Source organism: Diadema setosum, chromosome 12, assembly GCF_964275005.1.
Source record: "Diadema setosum chromosome 12, eeDiaSeto1, whole genome shotgun sequence".
In the NCBI taxonomy this organism is placed as follows: Eukaryota; Metazoa; Echinodermata; class Echinoidea; order Diadematoida; family Diadematidae; genus Diadema; species Diadema setosum.
In genome coordinates, this window is record NC_092696.1 from 19227707 (window position 1) to 19253699 (window position 25993).

The 25993-nt window shown below is 39.4% G+C and overlaps 1 protein-coding gene across 1 annotated transcript in view; it reads right to left on the reverse strand.

Moving 5' to 3' along the window:
- Window positions 1-1247: 1247 nt before the first annotated feature.
- LOC140236102 (uncharacterized) overlaps window positions 1248-25993 on the reverse strand; it is a 114614-nt gene continuing 89868 nt past the window's right edge. The window contains exons 7-15 of the mRNA XM_072316074.1: window positions 18561-18760; window positions 16499-16592; window positions 15431-15534; window positions 11696-11807; window positions 10438-10586; window positions 9704-9853; window positions 4114-4551; window positions 3209-3505; window positions 1248-1513 (exon numbers count right to left, since the gene is read on the reverse strand). Coding sequence (XP_072172175.1) covers window positions 1358-1513; window positions 3209-3505; window positions 4114-4551; window positions 9704-9853; window positions 10438-10586; window positions 11696-11807; window positions 15431-15534; window positions 16499-16592; window positions 18561-18760 — 1700 coding nt within the window. The 3' untranslated portion in view covers window positions 1248-1357. The remainder of the gene's footprint in view (window positions 1514-3208; window positions 3506-4113; window positions 4552-9703; window positions 9854-10437; window positions 10587-11695; window positions 11808-15430; window positions 15535-16498; window positions 16593-18560; window positions 18761-25993) is intronic.

The window sequence follows — 25993 nt, forward strand, 5'->3', positions numbered from 1 at the left end:
TTCAAAAGTTATGAATTTTTAAATTTTTTTGTGCAGTCACTGCTGGATGAGGAGACTACTACAGTGTATGATGTCACATGGGTACAACGATATAAGGAAAATAGAAGAGAATTTCACAAAATTTAATTTTTTGTAAAAGGTGCACATTTCCTCAACCTGTCACTGATGTATGTTAAGGGCATTATTATTCCTCCTGCCTTCTGAAAGAGGCAAGTCAAACGTTCTTTCATTATGCGAGAAAAGTGAAAATATGTTAAATTTTCTTTTTGTTTTCTTTATATCGTTGTACACATGTGACATCACATGCTATAGTAGTCTTCTCATCCAGCAGTGATTGAGCAGATACTTCAAAACATCATAACTTTTGAACGGATTGTCCAATTTTCCTCAAACTCTCACTGATATGTTCTACTAATATTGGTGCATTAACTAAATCCACATGTCTATGAAGGTGGACTTGTCCTTTAAAAGACAAAAAATAAAAAATGAAATAGAAGAAAGAAACATAACATTCCTGAAATGACAAGGAAAGGGAAGGGGTGACAAGAGAAGAAACACATAATACAATACATCCATAAAGGTAAATGTGGGAGAATGAAACAGACAGCAGAAGAATGGGGGGGGGGGGGGTGGGTGATTATCAGATTGTTCTCTCCTTGATCTAGTTATCCTAGCTTTGCCAGGGAGTTTTCTGAGACCCTTAGGTGTACACTCTTCAAAAAGATATTTCCTTCCCATCTTGTTACGTACCATCATTTTTAGTCTTATAACATTCTTCTGAACACTCCCTCGTATACTTTCCTACAGTTTTAATAGTTATTCTCAGCTACTGCGTCACTAGACTGCTTTTTTTTTTTTTCTTCATAAATGTGTAGTCTAAATCTTTTGGTTGTGTTATGACCAAGTTAGCGACTAACTCAAAACCTGAGCCACATGATGTCTGGATATGTCTTATGGGTGCAATGACTGTGATTTGCTGGTCTTAGAAGTCTTCTCTGTTCTGCGATTCACATGCACAAAGCTGCTAGTCTTGTTCCAAACACTGGCAGCGGTTTGACCAAATAATCCTCCCCTTGGGAAGGCCATCACCGCCACCACCATCACCACATTGCTCCTCGAGTGTTGTCTTCAGCATCATGCTAGTCCTCAGACGAGGCTACGTCCACTGCTGCACACATCGCTGGGCGGACACAACATCCTCGGCCGTTCATCGCAACGTTCCGTTGGCTGGGCGCGGTCCCACAAACATAAAGCGTACAAAAATAATTGTCACAGCTTAAAAGTTGCTCTTACAGTGCATGCCGAGTGAAATATTCACATTAAATGTGGAGGAGTTATTCCAACATCTCATCCGCTGCTATAATCTTGTGTCCTCCATGATAGGTTCATCCACCGATTCGTGTGCTGATGATGCCTTCCCGTTGCTATGGTGACCGTGGGATGTCTTCAGCAGCATTTTGTAGGCAATCTCGAAGGCCTGGCCTAGTGTCAGAATGATTTCCGTGGCTAGCTCCTGTTGGGGGGGGGGGGGGGGGGGGTGTCAGACAGAGAAAGGATGAATGTGTGGTGAGAAAAGACTATTCACACAAGCTGTGAATTTCTCCCCAAGATCAGAGACTACAGCTGTACCTACATGTACAAGTCCTTGCCTCCACAAATATGGTACCATGTCAGTACACATGTGCTGGAAAAAAAAAAAAATCTATGAAAATATACTCACAAATCATGCACAAAATGTTACTTTCCCCTGCCTGAATTACATGTGTCAGACTTGTTTTTACATGTAATGTGATGATTATTGTAAATTAGATTCCATTTGCTCAAAATTGAGGTACAGCTGTACCCTATCAACTAATTTTAACCCTAACTAGGCCGGGCTATTTAGGTAGATGATAGAGCCGGGGGGGGGGGGCCTCCCAGGCCCCCCCTCCAGATCTCGGCCGTCGACCGCGCTATCGCGACGAAAATCGGCACACACATTGCCTATGATGTAATCTAAAGTACCATGAAGTTAATTTTTGCAAAAATTACCATCTTCACTAAATTATGCTAATTTATGCATAATGATGCATGAAATCAGACAAATTGGTATAAATCACTAAATAAAGCTCAAAACAGGTAAATTTTTTGTGTAAATATTCTTTTTAGTGTCCTTAGCAAATGTAAGAGAAAAAAATTGCGCAATCAGAAAACATTTCTTAAGTATTTTATTGTTTTTTGAATTTCTTATGTATTTCTTTGTTTTTTCGACTTTATGTTTTTCATTGTTTTTTCGATGAAATTTGTCCGCGACATTGTTCCGAGCAAGAAAATATGTTATTAATTGATTTTAGTCAATAAAACCCCCAAATAATCATGCTTTTATGAAATTTGCCTGTAAACACAGTTTGCATTGAAATTGTACCACGAATTCACGTTTTTGAGCAATTTTTGGTCTGACATGCACATGCATATTTATGCGCAACTTCGGAACCGCGCGCCCGGGTATCGCAAATTTGGTGTCAAAAGATGCGGGAAACTCGAAAGAAAAAAGTCATGAAACGTCGCGGCGATAGCTTCTCGCGATAGCGATACATAGCGCGAAACGTCGAGGGGGGGGCCTCGGAGGCCCCCCCCCGGCCTAGTTAGGGTTAAACCACCTTTGTGACTACTATTAAATGTACCATGAGCATCTATTCATGATGGATACCAGTGCATTACAAGTGTTCATATAATCATACTTTTTATCATTATGATGCCAAATCCTACATTACAAAACTTTTTTTCTTTCTGTTTTTATTAAACATTTAGATCAAATCTCATGACAGTTTCCCAATTTCATATCGAATGCCAAAGCCAATAGTCTTGTATTCTCATAAAATTTTGAGAAATGATATGATCACACACTGATTACAAAGGCAAGGTTTGATAATCAAACAAGCATGCAAATTAAATTAATTGTCAGAGTACTTAATGTTTATTTTGTTATTATCATTATTTCTTTTTTGCAGCATGAAACTTTTGTGAATTGTCAAACATGATGGTGTACAGCATTGCTGGTATTCAATGCATAGTGTAGACAAAAACTTTCACGTGCATTTCACTTTTGTGACTCCTGGCTCTTCATGAAATTTGCAAACATTTTACCATACAAAATTTCCGGTTTTCAGTATTCACAAGAATTGATGGAGAGGGTCCATCGTGGAAATTCCCACTGGGAGCAACGTACCACAGTCTTGACGGTGAAGACGTGACAGTAAAGCTTCTCGTGCTTGCTATCCTTGGTGATGTAGGCGAAGGTCTTGAGGTCCTCCGAGTCCTGGGCCACACAGGAGATGTTGCAGATCTCGTGCTCCGTGATCACCATCTTGGACTTGGAGTCGATGAACTTCACGCCGGCATAGTTGATGGAGAGCGTGATGGCGGGCATCTTTTGCACCTGCTGGGCGGAGCGCCGGAGGCGCGTGCATGCCTCCCGCGTCGACTCCGTGCCGTGCAGCTCCTTGATGATGGAGGAGCCCAGGTACTGTCGGGGGGAACGAATAGTTTGGTAAACTGATATTAAAGAGGTAGACTTTCTTGACTGGGTCTGAATGTCATTTGGACCTTTTCCAAGTAATTTTTAGTCACACAAGCAGATGAATTGTTGCTGTGTATACATCTTCGTCATTACGAACACAAATTTTGTTGATTTCTACGCACACATACCGCAGTATCAAAAGCAACCAAATGGAATGGATCCATACTATGAAAGCCCTCTTAATAATGGAAAACATTTTTCTGCCCCCCTTTCATTTTAAGTGCTTTGTACATATCTTGCCATTGATGATATTAACCCATTGAGGACCAGTCCCGAGTATAGCGGGCAAGCTTCTACGGGAAATGCATGTTGTAGCAAAATCAAACCATCCTCAACAGGTTAAAGAGATACACATTTTATGTGCCAGTGAAGGGCACTCAGTATATGCATCTCACTTGACAATTCAGTAAAAATGCTGGTTTGAAAAGTTATCTTTGTACAACTACATAAGCAGTGGACATCTCTCATAATAACAGACATACAACAACAACACATCAAGTTTTATACCACTAAATGATTCGTGACGGTATTGGCAAGCAATTATATGCACTTACAGAGGAAGTGTAGTTGCAGCATCCTCTGATGAGAGCATCCGGTGGGTGCATCCACTGCGGGCCGTTGGGCTCGCTCTGCTTATTACCCCGCGAGTGCTTCGGCCGCCCGTTGCTGGTCCTCTCCGTCTGGCCGCCTTCCTCCGACGACTCGCTGGTCCGCATGCCCCGCTCCCGCTGCGTGGCCTTGGGGCTGAGGCAGCCGCCGTTCTGCCGCGCGTACTGCTCCGTGCTCGAGATCAGCTCGCGGAACTCCTCGTCCTCCGACGGGTGGAGACTGCCCTCTTCCGGTACGGTGGAGGAGGTCGAGTTCCTCGTCGGTGAGGTGACCTCTTTGGAGTAGTCCTTGTAGAGGTCGATGTCGAGGGAAGAGGATGGCTTCGTGTGTCGCTCGATCTCCTCTCGCTCCTCGGGACCGACAAAGGACTTAATCTGTAACTCCTGTGAGAGTGGGAAGAAGGTGTGGTAGGAAAACCAGAGCGATGTTAAAAATCTTTCCTGCATCATCACCAATGTGCCGTCATTCTGGATATATCATCATGGTTATGAATCAGATATTTCTTTACAAAAATCATCAAACATTACAATTACACACTATTCATCACTGTGTCATAGCCACACAAAATGGGTGCTAAAGAAACAGAACAATATGGTGGATGGCACAAACACATCAAAGAAGATTGATAAATAATGTATCCCACAAGTCAAAGTGCACATGGCACATCTGACCTCAACTTCAAATGAGACTCTCTGTAAATAGAAGCTACATTTATGACTTCACATTGGGAGATTTTATTTACTGCTTCATGAGACCCAGGCATGGTGTCAGCCTCTTCCCCAACAGACAAAGAGAAAGACAGACCAACCTCACAGATAATCCTTCCACTTCTTCTTCTTACGTAGAAAATAAAGTTTGTTTGTTTGTTTGTTTTTTCCTGTGCATCAACCAGAAATTGATAGTCTTCCTAAAAACTGGTACATTCTAACTCAACACATGGTACCGTGATCCTGTAAGAGTTGTGTGCTCTATCTCGGGTATGATATACATTTAACACAGCAAGCCCTAGAAACCCAAATTTCCATGGTTTGGAGGAGAACAATGTATCTCTTACATTGTATCCATGATATTTCCCATTCAGTGTTTTTGTTCCACTGGGTAGAGTATATAAAGAGAAATCATTCATTATGGTCTTTGAATTCAAGGCCTTCATCGTGAAGTTTCCTTCCAAAGTGATCACTTGCATTGCATTTAAATACTCATTCTGATTCTACGTATGATGTCTATAACACATCCATCTCTCCGCATCCTACAGGGCTCCATTTTGTAAAGAAAAAAACAATTATGATAGAAAAGCTTACTACAGTCAAGGTGGCAAGTGCCAGGGTAACGACAAGAATCCCGTTCCCTGATTGGCTGTTGCTATAAGAAGTTGCTATTCTAGCAAGACTTGCTACATCTATCTTTTATGACTTGGGACCCCAAAATAACAGTCATACATTGTATTGTATCTTCTGCCAGGAAACAACAGAAGTTATATTAATTTCCGAGCACTAAATAAAAATGTGAAATAATGAGATAATCATGATGAATAAATACATATATATACATTGTATATATATATGAGGTTGAATGATTGGAATGTTTATGAATATTAATGATCACAGATGTGATATAGTGGCAACAGTAGTGGCAGGAATGTTGAGATACAATAAGATATACAATACAGTGTATATGAATGTGTCATCAGTGATTAATGTGTGTGTGATGGAGAATATATACAATGTACATTATTGTAATATACATATTGCATGTTCAATAAACATGGCCAGATGCATCATTCTGAGGAAATAAAACAAACAATCAGCATCCAAAAAACAAAAACAAAAAAACAAAACACGAACAAACCCTCTGTGATGATGGCTTTTTCATATTAAAGGAATACAAGTTTCAGTGCGCAGTAGCAACACTATAGCAGCCCACGATGACTGGCGCAAGAAATTTTACTAGCTCTATAGATGTACTGACAGAAAGAGTTGAAATGAGTATAGGACATCGTATGTAGAAAAAAAATCTACACCGTACCAGACACCCTACATTGTACATGGCTGATGAATATATGCAAAGAAAGGTTAAAGGTCATTACTAAAAATGAAATAATGTGAAAAACAGATAAATGACTCAACCAGAAACCTAGGCCCATAATGATGATAAGAATGCACATGAAGTGTAACTGAAATGACAAATCTGCATGTGAATGAGGCCAAGAAATAGACATCAGAAGGGAGAAAAAAAAAAGAAAGAAATAAAAAACTGAGATAGGAGATGAAAAAGTTTGGATTTTTTTTTTGGGTGCCTCTCCCTGCTTGTGTCTGAATGCTTTCATCTGTCTAGTTTTGCCTATTCCTTTCCATACTGCATAGTTCACAACTCCACTGAGAAAACCGCAAGCTCATGGATCATTATCTGTGACATTTTTTTTTTTTTTGCTTTTCTTTCCTATATTTCTTTCTCTCTTTTATGCCATGTAAGAAACTTTTAATGCCCTTTGAGATTGAGTGGTAAAGGGCATCATAAATAACTTTATTATTATTAGCATATGTTCAGTTTTTCGGTTCACCATGTGTGAGTCCTTACAAGGACTGTTGGAGTGAAAGGAGGAATGAGAAGGTAGGAGAAGGAGCAAGAAATTGAGCGAGAGTATTCTTTCTGGAGTGTGTGGAGTCCTGAAAAGGACTGTGAACCGAAGAGCGATGGAAGAGCTAGGAGAAGGACTCAACATTTCGGACAGTTGACTGTCCGTCCTCCGGAGTGCTCAGGAGTGAGGGAAGGCTGGAGATGCGGGGGATTAAGTAGGTACAGCTGTACATGTACGATGGGGACGTGGGTGAAGCCGGCGTGGCGGCGGCGGCGTGTATGCGAGGCCAAGAAATATTTTTTTTTTAAAATGAGGCCAATCATATTTCGTATTATCGTTATCATTATTATTATTATCGTTATCATTGTTATTATTATCATTATCATCATTATCATTATCACTATTATTTTTATTATTATTATTATTATTATTATAATTATTATAATTAGTATTATCATTATTATTGTCAAAAATAATCAAACAAACAAACAAACAAAATGTGGTTACTTGTGCTACCAGAGCATATTATTTTTCTTCGAGAATTAAAAGAAAGAAAGAAAGAAAGAAAGAGGTATGGCTGAGATTTGATCCTACCAAATACTTCAAGCGCTGTCGTGGATATGCTCAATTTTGAATTCTGCAAGCAACCACTGATCTTACTTGAAGCAAGCCTTGGCATAAATAAGAAATGAATGTGACCTTATTTTTCTACACAGATGGCCGCAGCAGAGCAACATCAAGGCAACGTTATGGCAACCAACTCTAACACCACAGAAAGGAGATGATATGGATGGCAATGGAAATACATGCAGTAAAGCATCTACTTACAGACTGAACATCCAAACACCTACTGGGCGAGGTAAAGTATACCCCTCTATGATGAAAAGTACTGCACATAGTTGATCAGCACACTGTACATTTCCCAGGCTACTGGCAGATTCTATAGCTAGGAAAATTGTGACATGCATTTTTGGTTTTACATTACAGTTACAAGTTACAGGTACGGGAATTCAGATTTGTGCATGTTTTGTTTTTTTTTTTTTTAAGTTTACTATTTGAACTTTCTCGCCTCAAAATATCATGGTCTTTCATCTATGCTAAGACAAATGACAGTTTTGTGGAACAAAATATGATAATCGCCAAATGTTCTCAGTTTGACCTAAAGTTGAATTAAACTTTGAAATAAATGAAAATTTTGACCCCATAATCTACGATCACTTATTTTTATACTGTGGATGGATGATGAGAAGGAGTTTTGAAAGCAATCCACAAATATTCCAACACCTTTCAAACAAAATAAAACCGATGGTACACCTGTAAATACCTACATCTTCACACACTGCAGTTACAATTACTATCATAACATTATGACACAAAAATACCTTTGTGACTATAAAAAAACCTGATTTTTGCAACATTTTTGTTCCCCTACAATTTTTTTTTCTGTTTTTTTTTTTGCCCAACTTTATACCTATTGTGCTTGCCAAGTCTGTTGCATGGTAGGCCACATGTAAATTTTAAAGATTTGTTTCTTTTTCAACTTGGTCAATTCATGTTCAACTACAACACACGAAATGCTCTCCCCAATAGTTTTAATTCAATGTTTAAGCCACTTTTCTCTACCCTTGTGTGTGTTCTCTGTGGGCAGTCATCTGATCATTTCTGAGATTAAGAACTTGAAATCAAGGTTCCAAGGCAAAACATTTTTCAAGGAAAAGTTCTGGGTCTGGATAATTTGTAGATACCCAAATCAGAAAATTAAATGCTCAGCAACTCCTACAAAAATAATCAGGTTCTTGTGGTATTAGAGCACAGCTACAGTAAAAAAGACTAAGACTTCGATGAAGCTAAATATGGAAACTAAGATATGATGCATTTCCATACTATCGTAATCATGCTTATTCTCTATCACAGATTTGAATTCACTAAAAAAAAAAAAAAAAAAGGGGGGGGGGGGGGGAGTGAAAGCCAAATAAAGCCAAAAAAAAAAGAAGAGGAGAAATGAGCTGCTGGTCTATGGAAAGAAAAAAAAAAAAGATGAATGTAGTCATGAGTATGTATGGCCCTGCTACAAGTCGGCGCAGACTCAAACCTATGCAGTTATCCAGCACATTGAGTGTGCTATGGAATGCCAGCTGTGTCAATGGGTTAAAGGGATGGTACAGTATTGGTGGAGATGAAAATTGGGCTTTAACTTTTTTGCCAGATACCAAGAAAACACTTATGAAATAGTACAGAGCATACCATTTTAAGAGGAATTCCAAGTTTATTTGATGAAAATCGAGTTTGGAATAGCTGAAACATCCAAAAACAAAGTAAAACAAAACAATCGTAATAAATTGTGGGTCCCACACTTTATTAGTATGGCTCTATTTTGGATACCTCAGCCATTTCACAATCAATTTTCATCAAATAAATGTTGAAATTCTCATGGAATTACATGCTCTTTAATATTTCATACGAGGTTTCTCACTATCTCACCAAAAAGTGATAAAAAAAACCTAAAGGTAAGTCTCAACCAAAACTTTACGATCCCTTAATTCCACTGAGAGTATTGCAGTAGAATATATCCGCAGATGACATGGTCCCAATGGGTGGCGCTAAGAACGCGGTTAAGCATTAAGCCCGCACCATGGTCGTTAGTTCGTGGTGGGTATATAATATGGTGTTGTCTGAGAGATAAATTTTGGTTGTCTTGCCTGAAGAAAAGAGACGCTTTCATCTTGTTTGGGTATCTCTGGCGGTAATCTCTTTTCGAACCGCGGGGAATTCTCCCCATGAACGGCCACCGTTTCCTGAACTTGCCGCCGCTTTTGGCGTACTGAGGCCGATTTTGGGGGGATCGGCGGTCTGTCGGTGGCCGGTGGTTGCTGCCTAAGGCGGAGCGACAGTCTATCGCGGGCCACCGGCCTTTCGCGGGGTGGGGGGTCTTCTTTGCGCTGCTGTGGTAACCTTACCAAGTTGTCACTGCCAGTGATGTCGACGTCAAGGGAGTGTGGCCGAGGACACAGCTCAATTTCCACCGTGCTGCTGTGTCGACTTCGACATCGGTCCCCGAGGGAGGCAAGGATCCGCTTCCTGTGTCCAAGCATCGGAATCTCCAGAACCTAGAACATTGGGGCGGGAGGGGACATAAGAAAGACACAGTCAGGGAATGTAAACACAGTATAAAGCTCTATGCCTCTGTACACATCATTCATTCCTTGGGGTCATGATGCCCTGACCTTTGAAGGGTCAAACTTCAAGTTGCAGTTTGTATATTCAGATGCAAAAAAAAGAAGAATAAACAAAATGAAAAAATATAAGAAAAGTGGCAATGCTGGCTTTATTATGATATTTCTTGCAAATCTCTAATGCCATCCTAGATTTCAAACATATGGTGACTTCATCTCAGAAGTGAGAGGCTAGGCATTGGTCATTATGGCAAAGCTGCCCTCTCAAATTGGCTCCGCTGTTTTTTTGTTTTTTTTTTGTTTTTTTTTGTTCACCAAAGCTCTCTCTTTTGGCGGGGCAATTTCTCCTTCATACTATTTTAGGTTATTGAGAAATTTTGTAATGAGTGTCAAGAATGCAGTCATTTGTGCACAGCAGTTTCTGTCTTACAAAAATGATTGAAAAAGCAATATAAAATGTAGAGGAAGTGATTGTTTTATGTGAGACAAATGACGTCAGAATAGAAGACTGTACTTACATTTTCCAGCTCAAAGTCCCAAAGCTCCAGCGCCCTCTCCATCGTGGAGATGTTGTTTTCCAGGAAGTTTGGGATGTAGTCACTCAGCAGCAAGCTCCGTAGCCAATCAGAGACGGAGGCAGGCTTTGGCGTGAATTCGGCACCTATGCCTGCATCACAGAAAGAGTATTGAATGCAATGTGTGAATAGACCTGAGGGTTTTGTCATTCTACACCATTTTAAGTTGTAATTGTTGCTCAGCCATGAAACCTTGTTCAGCTTTTCTTACATGCAAAACTCCGGATGACGGACTACCATGTAAATGGAATTAGTACATGTAGTAGCCCTTTCCTCTTGAACTAAACAGTATACGATAAAATCATTACAATTCACCCTTGACCTTTTTTCAATACCTTAGTACTAATGATGATTTTCCCCAAATTCAATCAGGAGATAATTAGTGCAGCATTAAACCAACAAACAAATCGCCTGCGTCGATTTTCCAGTAAAACCGCAATACTCCATTTGGGGTCAATTCAACTGGTTTGGGGTTTACAGGATATACATTGTATTCTTTCTAAATCTTGGAAGTTTGAAAGTATCTAGTATGCATAAACAGTGTTTCCAGTCGTTTTCAGTGACCCATTTTGCTGTCTCACGATGTTTTTGTTTGATTTTCCACCCTTATAGTGGGAGACCGCGCCACATGCAAAAAATCCTACAGATAATTCACAGACAGCAGTAACTTTGATACTTTGATAAAACTCATGAATTTAATGTTGTTTCATGAACTTGTATTAAACAGTGTACCAGTCTTGGGTTCATGTGATAATCCTTTATAACAAATAACCACAGACTTCTTAATCCCTTCTCTGTTCTTAAAAATAAAAAGTCAGCCAGTGCACTTGTGTACAACCTTAACATCAAAATCTTTTTTTTTATTATTACTATTTTTTTTAGTTGAACTGTTGTTGAGTTCATTGATGATTTAATGTTTCTCCATCATTTTAGTAGGTGAGTAACATCCAACTTTGATGAGTTATAATTTACATCATTTTAAAGCTGAGAGCCTTCTTCTTTGAATTCGACTTTGAATTATTATCATTTTTTGTGAGTTTTGTAAAGCAGTTTCACCATCAGTCTATTTATGCATTGGTTATCAATTTCTTTTCTTTAGTGGGGGTGGTGGGGGGGGGGGGGGGGGAGGGGTGTTCAAAGAAGTACTTTTAGGAGGTTAACTATTTGAGAAGGCCAGAAAGAATACATGTAGGAGTGTCACCTATTGGCTTCATGATGGGCAGGCATCTTGTGGCTTCCAGGATCATCCTTCTGTGGATCTCCTCCACGATACCGATGTCCATCAAGTCCTGCTCCTCGATGATGTCACCTCCCTGGCAACGGGTAGAAATGACAGAATAATATAAACATACATTTTTGCGTGATTAATTTTTCACGCCGTGCGGCTCAAAAAAACATATTTGCGGGTTCTTGAATGCGTGCTGAGCAACTGCATGCTTGCATGTTTTCATCCAATTCTCACAAAAGACAGAATTCGATTTGACACATTTCCGTGAATGATACTGAGTTTTAAAGTGATGTGTTGCCTGATCCATTCAAATGCACGGCCTGTACAAGAACAACATTGTGCTGCATACACGAGGGGAGGTGGGCACACATGTGCTCAAATGAACAGGCTTACTGGTACTACTAATAGTACTAAGGCACATGCAAGCACACGAACGCTCGTACCAGGAAGGCTCCACTGACGAAGCACATGATTCAATCCATTCAAAAGGTGGAGAAAAAATTGTGAAGATATTTTTGCGGGATTTAAAGTTCGTGCTAGCCAAGAGTAGCATGAAATATGTACAAATTCTTGTACCATGAATGTTTCCACATTCACAGTAATTTATCATCACGGCGGTTGTGCAAGAAAAAAAGCACTATGGAACAGAAGCAATTCGTGATCGCAGGGTTTTCCTTATCTTTGCCTTATTTGCTCATTATTACATCAGCTGATTAGGACAACATCTGCCCGCAGTATTTTCGTTGCCAAAAACTAGCAGACATCGTGTCAAGATTATGTAACCCTACACTGATGATCCAATCCCATTACTCTCTTGTGTATCAAAAGGGCCCTCTTTTGTAAGACTGTTGTGTCGTCACACCCAAGTAGTAGCTTCACTCATTGTTTAAGATGCTGCCAAGTTTCATGGAAACAAATCACAGACCGCAAACACGAAAGAGGAGCCTGTGACAATTTATATCTACATAATTATGTTGAGGTACAGGAAGGGCGAAACCACTGCACACTAACCCATTTTTTTCCCACTGGTCCGACCTGTCTGTTGCACCAGTACATACCTATTTATTTCCATTTTTACTGGTCCATTCCTGAAAAAGTTAGTGGTCTGACAGTGATTTTTCACTGGTCAGGGACCATCAGACCAGTGCCAGTGTGCAGCATTGGCTAAACTCCAAACGAAATCAACCAAAGTGCAATTCCCACCTTGTTCATACTGGCTTACCCCTAAACACACTGGAAAAGAAAAGTACACTGAAGATAACAATTGAGGTTTTAGCAATATCAGTCCTGAAGTAGGAAAGTTACAGAATTACAAAGTTTTCTATACACTGTATCTGTTTGAATTTGTGCATAGAAGTATCTTCGTGAATTGCTACTTGTCAGACATTTTTTGTATTGTTAATTTTGCAGTGGCGAGGAGCTAGTACTCCTTACTTTACATTTCGTGAAATGAACAAGTGTGAGTCAAAAGTGACAATAGTTATGATTTTTTTTTTTAACTCCTGTGCATATTTTGTTCTGCATAAGAAGTGCTGTCCTAGCATGCTGCCATGCTCCAGATGTCGCTATGCCATGGCTCATGCAGTGAACAAAACCCTACAGTGTAGTTACTCCTGTGTAGTGTGTCAAACGTCAATTTGATCATCATGAATAAAATGCAAAATATCCATGCGTCTGAGTCTGATGCACAACCTGCACACACATCAACAAAATGAATATTGTACAAGGTACACTGTACATGTACATATGTTGCAAATGGCCAATTGTATGAAAACACCAAAGGGTTTATACACAACTCTGGCTTGAGTTCAAGCTGGCTGTGGTCCAGCTCAAACACAAACACGTTTGTGAACAACTGCTGGCATTACACACCTCTAATTCTCCAATCCTTATCAGACCTTGCCTTGGCTGTAAGGAAGTACAGAAGCAGCTAAAAAGTACAATCTACTCGAGAAGATGCAAAAATAGATACTCCCAATGTAAATCTATAATGTAAATACAGGCCAATGGTAAACAGCACCTGAAGTCCTTTCCCTGTTTATATTAGAAGCTGCTTGTTATTTCGGGCAGAACGCACTTTCAGTGTTGATTTACTCCCATTCTACATGACTATGATTCTTGTTGTGGTGCATTGAGCGTGCTCAAATGGATTTGCCATGAATACCAAGAATATCCTATGGCAATTGTTGATTATCATTCCTTCACTGTTATTACACATACATGGGTTGGTCTGTTTCCAGCTTCTCAAAGACAACACTTCATGTTTGAAAATCAAATACCGTGCAATATTGCTATGTTTTCATGTTCCTTCACACGTCTGTGTGTACACGTACAATGTATGTTCATTTACAGTAGTACATAATTTCCAGGGCAATCACAGTACTACTTTGCGCACACACCCGTATCATCCTGTCTGTAGTGGGGAACCTAACTCAATTTTGCTTTGTTTTTTTGTTACTTTTAAACAATAGCCTGTTCTCACTCTCCTCCCCCCCCAAAAAAAAAAAAAAACAAACACAAAAACACAAACAAGAAAAGAAAAAAGAAGGGACTAACGCTGATTTAAAGGGATGGTACAGTATTGGTGGAGATGAGAATTGGGCTTTTCACTTTTTGCGAGATATCAAGAAAACACTTATGAAATAGTACAGAGCATATCATTTTAAGAAGAATTCAAAGTTTATTTGATGAAAATCGGGTTTGGAATGACTGAAACATCCAAAAACAAAGTAAAACAAGGCGATCGTAATAAAGTGTGGGTCCCACACTTATTAGAATCGCTCTGTTTTGGATATCTCAACCATTTCAAAACCAATTTTCATGAAATAAACATTGAATTCCTCATGGAATTACATGCTCTTTCATATTTCATAAGAGGTTTCTCATTATCTCACCAAAAAATGTTAGAAACCTGAAATTACTGTAGGTCTCAACCAAAACTATACAATCCCTTTAAATGGCCCAAAACTCCAGAGCACCGGTTACTACCTCATCACTCCACGTAACTAGCCCTTGTCAATTGGTACATTGCCAATGGGCATGTCAAATATTGTGTACAATCCTTACATTTAGATACACTTGTAGTGTGTGCCTAATATTCATCTTCTCCACATTTACATGTACATTTATAGTTAGCATTTTACATCAATTCTGTTTGATGGTATTAATGCTGCAAGATAAAGTGTCCAGAGTCACCATTACAGGACCGTGAGATCTGAAACAATCAAATGCAAACTGGTAGTTCATTTATGTACCACAAGCTACAATTGAACTGCTTGATATCCTACACGTAGCTACAAGGCAGATGTGCTTCTTTGTATTGTTATTATTCTACTTTCCCCCTTTTTCTTGTGGATAATAATTGTCCATCTTTTCTTTTGGTCTCTTTTTGTTGGTGTTGTCGTTGTTGTTGTTGTTGTTGTTGTTGTTGTTGTTGTTGTTGTTGTTGTTGTTGCTGCTGCTTTCCCCCTTTTTCTTGTGGATAATAATTACCCGTCTTTTCTTTTGGTGTCTTTTTGTTGGTGTTGTTTTTGTTATTGTTGTTGTTTTGTTGCGTTGAGGGCTAGCAAAGCAGTCTGTCCTCAAGTGCCTTGACATGGAATAAAGTGCACCTGAATCCTGTCCAGTGTCTTTTAAAAGACCAATCACACTACTGCACCTTGGAATAAGAACTCAAAGGGGGTGGGAGGTGGTCAGGGGTGCACTCACAATGAAGTCGAGGTGGTCGAAGCCATTTGCTATCAGCATGTTCTCATACTGTCCCAGGTTTAGGCTGTCCAACCACTCCCCTACACTCTGAGGTCTTCCTGGACCTATGGCATGGAGAAGGAGAAAACGGGAACAAGAATAGACCAAAGGAGATCAAAGGAGGGATATAAAAAATAGAATAGATATGATAGATATGATAGATAGATTGAGATAGATGAATAAATAGAAAGAGAGATACAGACATACAGATGGAGAAGTGATAGACGGGGGAAGAGAAGGAGGAAGCAGAATGACATAAAATTCCATCAAAATAGGAAATGAGATGGGAAAACAAAGTTTCACATGTTTTCACCAACTTAAACCCCGGTCACACAGCACTCCACGTCTATATCACGTACAAAAAGTTATAAAAATCTGGTGGACGTGGTCGCAAGTGGTAATTTTTTGGTCAATTTTGGTTTGGCTGTGCTTTGTACAGGGTACGGCCGTTGGCGGTTGTTCCACTGCTGAAGCACTGCCTAAGCACGGCTAACCACGTCCAGCCACGTGTGCGTACGCGGAAAAATCCATTTGTCAGTGATAAGCCGCTAAACACACGCTATTTCCCGTGATACCAAGGCGTAACACGTGTCAGATGACCGTGCTCTGTGTTTTGGCCGTGATTTTGGCCGTGATTAAGCCGTAAAGCGCTGTGTGACTGGGGTTTTATGTCCTCACCCCTAAAATCACGATTGCTGCAATTGTATGCCATTACCAGATTACATCAATTTGATGCAAAAAATATAATTATCTCATTCCGATTGAAGCAAAGATTTGTGTGAGGGTTTTAATTTGGAGACTCATGATACTATGACATCATTACCACTGCAAATCTTAATATATGGTCACCTTTGTAACTAACACCATTGCTTTTTGAAACTATTAAAACTATGAAAACTCTCTATTTTCTTTTTTTTTTTTTCCAGGTCTGAATTCAATGGAATTTCTGCCATATCGTTCTTTCAAATCTACTGGTGTGGAAGTGCACTGATATTCGCGAACAAAATGAAACTGTTGACAATGTCTCACTTTCGAACATCTTCTCGAAGTCCTGCTGGAAGTCCCGGACGTAGACCGACTCCCGCACTAGTCCCGCCCCAAACGAGTTCATGATGCTCTCGATCTGTTGCAGATGAAAATGGGAAAACAACTCTGCATTCACATACTGCCATATAAAAATATACAAGAACAACTTGTACGTCCCTATTGTAAGTCTATCAAAGCCACATACATATCATACCACTTTACTTTACAGTATTTACATACTACAGAAATTTTGCATTAACACCTACACATCCTAGAAATTTGTCTCTTCTTTGAAAAGAAGTCAAGTGGTAGGATCAGTTATTTTTAAGCTAGAGTTTCATTTAGATATTTCATACAAAAATGTTTAATGTTTGATACACAAATTGGTAAAAACATGATATGTTTCACTATTCTGCTGAAAGGGAGAAAAAGACCTTATTTGTACCACAGAGTTTAAGTTTTGTTTATTGACTGTATATAAAGGCTAGCTTCCACTGTCAACTCGGCAACAAAAATGTTTCTTTCCTAGGAAAGTGGGTGAAAACTGTGGAATACAGCAAGGTAGCAATATGGGAAGAAAAGTCAAGATTCATGGACAACGTAATACTACATATCGTCGCTGGGGGGATAAGACCTTGTATCTGCAAATTTGGTGAAAATGAGTTTTTTGGATTAATGGTCAAATAATGGGTTAAGTGATGTCCTGTCCAAATCCCAACTGTCTTACTCCAAAAATGAAGCCACCACGGTATGTCAAAGGAAAGGCTATCCCATTCGCCGCAGTGCTTTGGCCGCCATGTTTTTTGGCTCTCCTGAACATTTGACATTTTGTAGATACGAGGTCTTATCGCCCAGCGACGATATATACATATGTATGTATATGCACACTGTAAGTACTGTATCAAGCAGAATGTTAGATAAATTCAAGAAAGACTTATTTATAAGCTATCATATCCTCCTTAGCCTTTTTAAGAACACAGAATCATTCCAGGATAAAGGCATTACATGCCTACTTACGTACCGGTGTGTTTATCAAATCACTTCTGGTGCAAAATTAATGTTTCCAAACAACTTTCAGGGAGTTTGAGCAGTAGATAAACACAAAGCTGTTTTGATTATGGGGTGAGAAACACATTTCTGAAATGTCGAAAAAAAAATGCAATCGCAAACGCATTTGAGCCAGAAATGTGCTTCTGCAGAGTTGATAAATGCAAAGTCCTTTTGAAATGTATTTTGAATACAGCTCGGATCTGCCCATGCCAACCACTGCAAACTACAAATCTCCATTCCTCGGGTCAAACTGTCCTATGGAGTTGTGTAGGGACAAGGCCTCCCAATCGACTATTGAAAGACAACAACTCAAGACACATTATCGGAACAGCATTTGCAAATATGCGTTTTTGATAGCGTTTTAGGGTATTGAAACACGTTTCAAACATGGGAAAGTTGATAAATGCATCCTATGATTTTCAGAATCTGGACAGCTCAACAGAAAGACCCTGTCTGCCATGCTACCACAGTTTTGCCCCGCACACTCATTTTATAATCCAAGAGGGATGCCACGGGTAAAACTTGGTAAAGTCCCAAGGACAATGGTACCAGACAGGATTCAAAAGCACAGTGTCCTACATACAGGTCCAGAAAATGTATCACAAAGAACCTACATCAATCTTAAATTTGAAGATCAGCTGATGATTATGGTATCTTAAAAAAAAAAACAAACAATGAAAATATTGGACACTTTTCTGTTTTTCTGCAGGCACAAATATACAAAATGAAAAAAAGGGGCAAACTGAATTTTTATCAATTTACAGTGTAGTTTACGACTTGAAGAATGGATTCTGAAAACATTACATAAAAACTGAATGGGGAAGAAAACAGCATAATATAATTTTCCTAAAGTTGATCTCAAAACTTAAGATCGACTGAAAGTCTTTGCGAAACACACTCCAAATCTCCACTGTACCATTTTGGATCCCATAATGTCCCACCACGCAATGTGCTCTACCCAACTGGGTCTAGACCCGACCAGAAGTATACGGCACATGCCCAGCCACCCACCTACCTGTTCCCATTCCGACGACTCGTCGATGCCCACCCCCTGGTCATCTCCTTTCGCCGGCCTGTCCGTCATTGTCCCGTTCATGCCGGACATCCTGACGGAGAAGGCCCCAGCCCGCTCCCGGCCCGGGTGGAGCGCGGAGAAGCGGTCCTGCTGCGAGAGGGAGAAACTGCGGCTCCCGCGGTTGGATCCGTAAATCAGTCCTGTCGACAAGAGACGGCGAGAGGGAAGATGAAGGAAAGAGAAGTAAACGAATGGTTAGATGTTCACGAAGGTCCAACAAGGATGATTGCTGTATAAAGACAAAAGTATGCAAAGTAAGCGAGAAATATGTATGATAGAATATCATGTCAACTCACCCAAATGACTATAACTTCAATGCAGTCTTTTACTCAGTGCTCGCATAATTATATGACAATTCACCAAAGAGTTCGATAGAATGAGAGGAGTTGTACACAGATGGGTTCCCAATGAATATGAACTGATAAGGATATTCTGCTGATATCAAGAAACAAAAAATGCCAGCCGAGTAGGACAGTACTTAATCTGGTAGTTGGTCTCTTTTGAATACACAGTCATCTTTCACATAGGTTGTACAAATTGTATATTGTACAAATTTCCTTGCCATATTTTTCTCATAACCACACCGGACAACTGATGTCACTTTCTTTCTCAGAATTCTGGGGATGGTTCAGTCTTGTTTTTTCTTCTTTTAATTCCGACTAGCCACCAAATCATTTCCAATTTTAAAAATCCACTCTTGTTTTCATAACGAAATCAGCTTCTTCACCGCAACAGATGAGATCAGCCACTACAGGAAGACGAATTCATGAATATATGGAAGTTCCATGTCACTACCGCTTCACGGAAAGCCCATCATACCATCCAAACAAAATATGAATGCCTACCACAATGCCTAACACACACATTGTTGATGGTGTGTTTTCCTAGCGTGAGTAGGGAATGAGACACATTCAAGAAGTTTTCAATGTTTCTGCGATAGTGTACATGTTTGTCTGTGCGCAGCGCCCCTTGTTCACATTAAGGAAACTAACCGGATATCCTGTGTGTATTCTGGAGCTGAAACTGAGGATTAACCCCGTTGACACAGATATATTATCACCCTGCATAAGTGATTGGTTGATCTCGTGGGATTAGGGATTTAGCAGGAAGATGCGATGATGTCAGAGGGGGTGGTGTTTACCACTCATCGTCAACGATTTCATTCTGCACAGCTAAACTTCATGGGCATGATCTCAACACAGAGTATGGATTCACTGCTGTGAAAGGAACCCCAAAAGGATTTGATACAATGCTTTCTTCTTTGATACAGGCACTGGATCTCCACTCGAAGATCATAACACATTTCACATGAAAATCAGACTTTAAAAACAAATGAATAACTTCAGGACCACGTTCTTTATAATGAAATATACAGTGTAAGATAGGGCCCAAAGGAACTAAATGCTGTTACAGGCTCATGTGTCGAAATGGGAGAGAAAAACAAAAGCCTCAATATAACCCCTACAGGGGAAGACCAGAGAATTTTCACACAATATCATATGTATTAAACATCATTGAGTAGGGCCTACACAAATCAACAGCTCCATGTACAGATATGTGCAATTGAATGTGATCCTGTGAGCAGAGAAACCAATAAAAACAAACAAAACTGGGAAAAAACAACAACATTTCAAAGGAAAACTTGCGCAGTTTTGTCCGAGTTGGTTCCATTCAGTACAATCAACTTTAAAACACTGGCAATTAAAGGCATTTCCAATTCAAACTACAGAACCAAAATCCATCTACGGAAGTGATAGTGCCAGCATTGGCTTACACCTAAAAATTAATTTTAGGACTTATAGTTCAAACCACAAGCACAAAGTGAAGTCTGGACTAACACAACAGGCAAATAAATCAAACCCACAGACAGGAACCGGGAACTGATTATTCCGGTTTCACCGTAGAAACGCCAGGGAAAACGTAAAGACCTGGTTTCCTCTTCTGCTAATCACACAACTTCACATACAATGGTGTGTATAGCTGAACTCTTAAATGCAAGTCTGAACATAAATTTGAGTTTTGTGTACAACTACAGCTGTATGGTAAGCACTCTGAATTCATCCTCGGTAATCCGACACGCTGCGAGAGCATCAAAGGATTGTCAGATTACTAATACTTTGAAGAAATCATACCCATTTTAATAGCTCTCTTATTAAAGTAATGCAAAGTTTCTTCACTGCCTATAGATTGTATAGACAAATTCTTTCTGGCATCACTAGCTTTATGCTGAGTGTTTCAATATATGATGTAAAAATTCTAAAATGCATGTGTACCAGCTTATTTTTGCCATTCTGCACCCTATATTACATTACCCCAAAAAATGGAACTGACAGCACAGATGGTTGTGAAAATGACTTAAAACCGTTAAAGAAAAAAAAATCTACCACTCTCTCTCTCTCTCTATCTATCTCTCCCTTTCTTGTAAGACCTACATAATCAAAACTTCACTCAAATGATTCTGAAAAAAAAATGCAGAGCAGGACAGAAACACTGTAGCAATGTCCAAGAGCATCGTTGAGAATGATTTTGAACCAAGTTGACTGTAATGAGTGCACTGGGCATGAACAGAAAACAATGACAGTACAGAGTTCTTGATAATGGTACCCTCATGGTATTTACCACGACTGTTAAGTGGACACAACAAGCAAATTCCTGAAATTTCCTGGACAGAAATAATACAGGCTGTTGGGTCAAAATACGTACAGTTTATGGTCAAATCAGTCAATCTGCCCCACACTGCATCAAGTCAAACATATACTGTCACAATAGAGAGATATCCCCCGACAAGCCATCAATGCAGACGAAAACTAGAGTGAGTGGAAAAAGGCGGTTAACATTTTGATGATCAGTTCCCCCTCTAGACCAAAAAGTACAGGTCCAAAGACCAAGGTTCGGGAGACACAGCAAACACCACCATACATCCTCTCCGATGTTATTGTCAGCCACGGTGACAGGATTAGCACAGAAAGCGTCACGGATCCCCAGGCGGGCCGGACAAATGATATAAACAAGACTTGGTACATTTGCTCTACAAAAACATTTCTTTTCTCACTTTGGTGTCTACACCCTGATGGGGTACCATGTGACATGCAATCATGTCCTCTTAAAACTCACAAGGGCTTCCTCATTGTTAAAGGCACTATTTACCATTTGCACATGAAACAAAAACCCAGCTTTAGTGCTTCAAATTAGTTCTAAAATGAGAGTTGAATGTTCAATTCAATTCAGTGTTCAGTATTGTTGGATATACAAAATGTAAACAATAGTTATAATGAAATTGTTTCTAGAATAAACGATCTACAGTCATGGTTTATTTAGAAAAAGCAATGACATCTCCTTATATTCTAGGCTTTATTGCAAATTTTTCATGTGGTAAGACGTTTTCTGATATAACTGACCTACTCATATGCATCATATGTGATAACCTGAACATTTTTCAAATCACTGCTCCCAATGGTAAACAGTACCTTTAATATTCATACTAGACATTATGTAATTGTTTTTGTTTTTTCGTCATTTTCAGGAGGGAGTCGCTTAAATGCCACCTCATGTACAAATGTAAGAGACTCTTCTTTTCTTTGTGTACTTTAATCAAGTGCATAAAATGGTCAGCGTATGGACAGTAAGATAGAGTAAAGGCATGAAGACATCAAAGGATAGAAACCAATCAGAGGTATTAGGATAACAACCATCCTACCTGATTCACAAGCTACAATGTACATTTCAATACATGCTGTATTTGTAGGAAGCATTAACTGCTCTTTTTCAGGGGAATGAAGTCACAAAGGAAAATCTAATGTCATGGCAGTGTCACACTGTGCTCTTAAATCACGGAATTGTGTCCTTTTTCTCAGGAAACTACAAAAGAAAGCTAATTATTCATATTTGAACAAATTCAGAGAGAGACTATTCCCCCTTCTACAAAACGGTGTATGGAATATTGGTACGTTGGTACAATAACAGAATCTGGTTCGAAAAACTATACCAAAATGTAAGTACACTTTTAACATACAGTATATTGTACAGGTGTATGTAATCTCAAAACTAACATGCACTAGTTTGCAGTATATCAACATTTCTTAACACTGTGTTTGTCAGATATGAACATAAAGTGCTATATAATTATAAGTCAAAAGTCACATGATGGCTAATGAAAAAAAAAACAACAACAACAAAACATCACACTGTTGTCTTTACTAGATTGAGTATGAAACACATTAAAATATTATCAGGCATCAAATTACTTGGAAGAACATTTCTATTTATGGCACTTGAGAAATTATATTTTAACCCGTTGAGGACGGTTTGATTTTGCTACAACACGCATTCCTCATAGACACCTGCCCGAGTATACTCGGGACTCGTCCTCAACGGATTAATTATAATTCACATTTTTTCATTTTGCTTTGTCAGCTTGTTTATTTGTTTGTTTGTTTGTTTTTTGGGCAAAGCAGTTTTTAGCAAGTGTGTTAATACGTTCAATGACCGTAGTGAAAAATGACAGGAAAGAGGTCATTCGCGTGTCACGCAGAGCTAATCCTGCAAATGTGGCAAAAAGGTCACGTACATTCCAAATCTTCATCCTCCAGAACGCCATCAGGGGGGTGTTGGACAATTTGAAGTAAACCACCACAGATCAAATTGATGGAAGAAGAAAAATGCTGGAAAAAAGTGGAATTCTATGCATACAAATAGACCCAATTAGCTCTCCATACACTTCCCCTTTCGTCACTCTACCTCCCTCGTTCCCCCATGAGAAAAACTGAGAGGTGACAAATCTATGTTCGGATGACATGCAATTCACACTTAGCGCCACTGTGTGCTGTGCATCCTTGAAAAGGTCGGCACCGTTTCCTCCTGAATATTGCAGAGCACTTATTTGTCCAAAGGCTGTTGCCCCCTCGATCACAATCACGCACACACACACACACAAACATGTGCACACAACTGCACACCAAAGAGGGAACGGAGAGGGAGGAAAGGAAAAGAGAAGGAAAAAGGAAGAAATAGGTAGAAGAAAGATGAAGAAAAGAAACACAGGAGAAGATGAAAAGGGGGAAGGAATATGAGTGGGATGAAATGAAGGAAGAGAATTTGAAGGAGGGAAAAGAAGAGAAAAAGAAAAAGAAGATTTCAAGGAGAGGTGGAGGCGATGGAGGAGGAGGAGGAGGAGGAGAGGGAAGGAAGAGAAGAAGAATGGTATAGAAGGAGGAGCAGCAGAAGGAGAAGGAGAAGTAAGAAGATAGGATGAGGATTAGGAACAGATGAAGAGTTTGTTTGCAAAAACCGATAAGTCCATATTTGCCAAATGGAGATATTTGCGATTAAAGGTCAAGAAAAATAAAGAGAATAATAAGAAAATTTTTGCTTCTTTTGACCATAACTTCAAAAATATACCTTTATATGTAGTGACCAATATATCATTCAAAAGGTATTATTTTGTACTTTATGACAGAGATTGTACTTCAAAATCTTCAAAAATGGACTTATCGGTTTTTGCAAACAAAGCCTTCAGATCTTGATGCATACCCAATGGGAGCCTCGCTTCTCTCACAATGTATCACTTGGAGACAAGCATGCTGCAATCCACAAAACAAATTCCTTATACATGGTCAGATACGATTCAATGAACCACCACCATTTATTATCATCACCATTATCATCACCATCACGAACAGTGGCGAGTGAATTCTCACCCCTCAAAGACCCAACGTCTCAGAGCTGAATAGCAAGCTGGAGATTTTCGTATCATGAATTCCTTACACTGGACTACATGTACAAAGTAAGTCAGATGAATTTCACCTCAAATAACTCAAAGAAAATAAGGAGAGGTTGATGGGAAAACACTCAAACTTTATAGAAGGTTACAATGTCAATGTCTCAAAGAGAAAGTGCATGGCAGCAATATGTATATGTGTGCATCATCATATATGCAAATTATCCCATCATTCAATTTGCTCATGGTTTCTCTCTACTACAGGGATATACAGTGTAAATCTAAATTCTACTAATTCTAAAAAAAAAAATATGAAGAAATGCAAAGAATTTACACTTTTCACAGCAGCTGATGACTAGGCAAGGACATAGACTGGAGCAAGGCTACAGACTTGTGACTCACGCTGCGTTTACCTAAAAATTTTCTGAGGCAGAATCACAATCATGGTAACACATTTGAGGCATTTTCTTGGGTTAGATAAACGCAACCATGTTTCCGAACACGTTTAGAAATGGCGTTTTGAAATGCCTTTCAAAGGACGTTTTGAAACGTGTTTGAGACCACGATCGCCTTTCTGTGAGTAAAATGCAATGCCGTTTTGAAACGAATTTATATCGCAGGTCAAATCCCAGCTGTTTCCGGTTGTGCTTTCTACCCATCATTTGTGTGTGACTGATGAAGCACGTTTGCTGGTAAGCAGTTGAACTTTACTTCCCGGGTCAAACGGCACAAAGTAGCTGCGCAGTGACAACACTCAAATCACGATTGTATGATGGTTAGATAAACGCGGCACCCCCAGAATCGCATTACAAACTACATTCGCAAACACTGTTTTAAATGCGTTTTGATTCTCTCCCTCACGTTAGATAAATGCAGCCTCAAAGATCGATCACATTCAGAAGAAACTCCTTGTACGATGGTGCACAGTGGCCTTGAGAAAAGGTGTTAACCCGTTGAGGACGGTTTGATTTTGCTACAACACGCAATTCCCATAGACACCTGCCCGAGTATACTCGGGACTCGTCCTCAACGGGTTAACGGATATGGTCAGGCAGATGGAATGACCGCAGGATGATACCCAAAGCACCCTCTACTGGCATATTATACACTAGGTGGATCTATGCTTCCTGAACATGGAAGGCATTGAATGTATGCTCCAGAGTATTAACCATCCATATGCATAAAAACATACAAACAAATAAAACAAAGCAAAAAAAAAACAACAACAACAACAATAAATCAACTACAAAAACAAGGAAACAAATCTAGTAAAAACAATAAATGGAGACTGTCTTATATGGCACTCTCAAATGATAACCTCCCTTTTGATAGGCCAATATTATTACAGAATACTAAAGTGTGGGCATATCCCCCTCCTCTCTCACCACTCCTCTAAAAAAAAAGACACATACCCACAAACAAACACACAAACCAGCAAGCAGACAAACTAATAACAAACACAAAAACACAACCAAGTTTACCATCACACATGAAAAAAGTACAAAAAAATAAAAACTAAAAAAAAAAAAAAAAATGTGTCCATTGCCCTTTGAATGTATCCCTGGCTTAAATTAATGCTGAAACCAACATTCAGCAATGAAAGTACTCAAAACTACTCATCATCACAAAACTATTTGTGTCTCTCCTTAAGATCTGA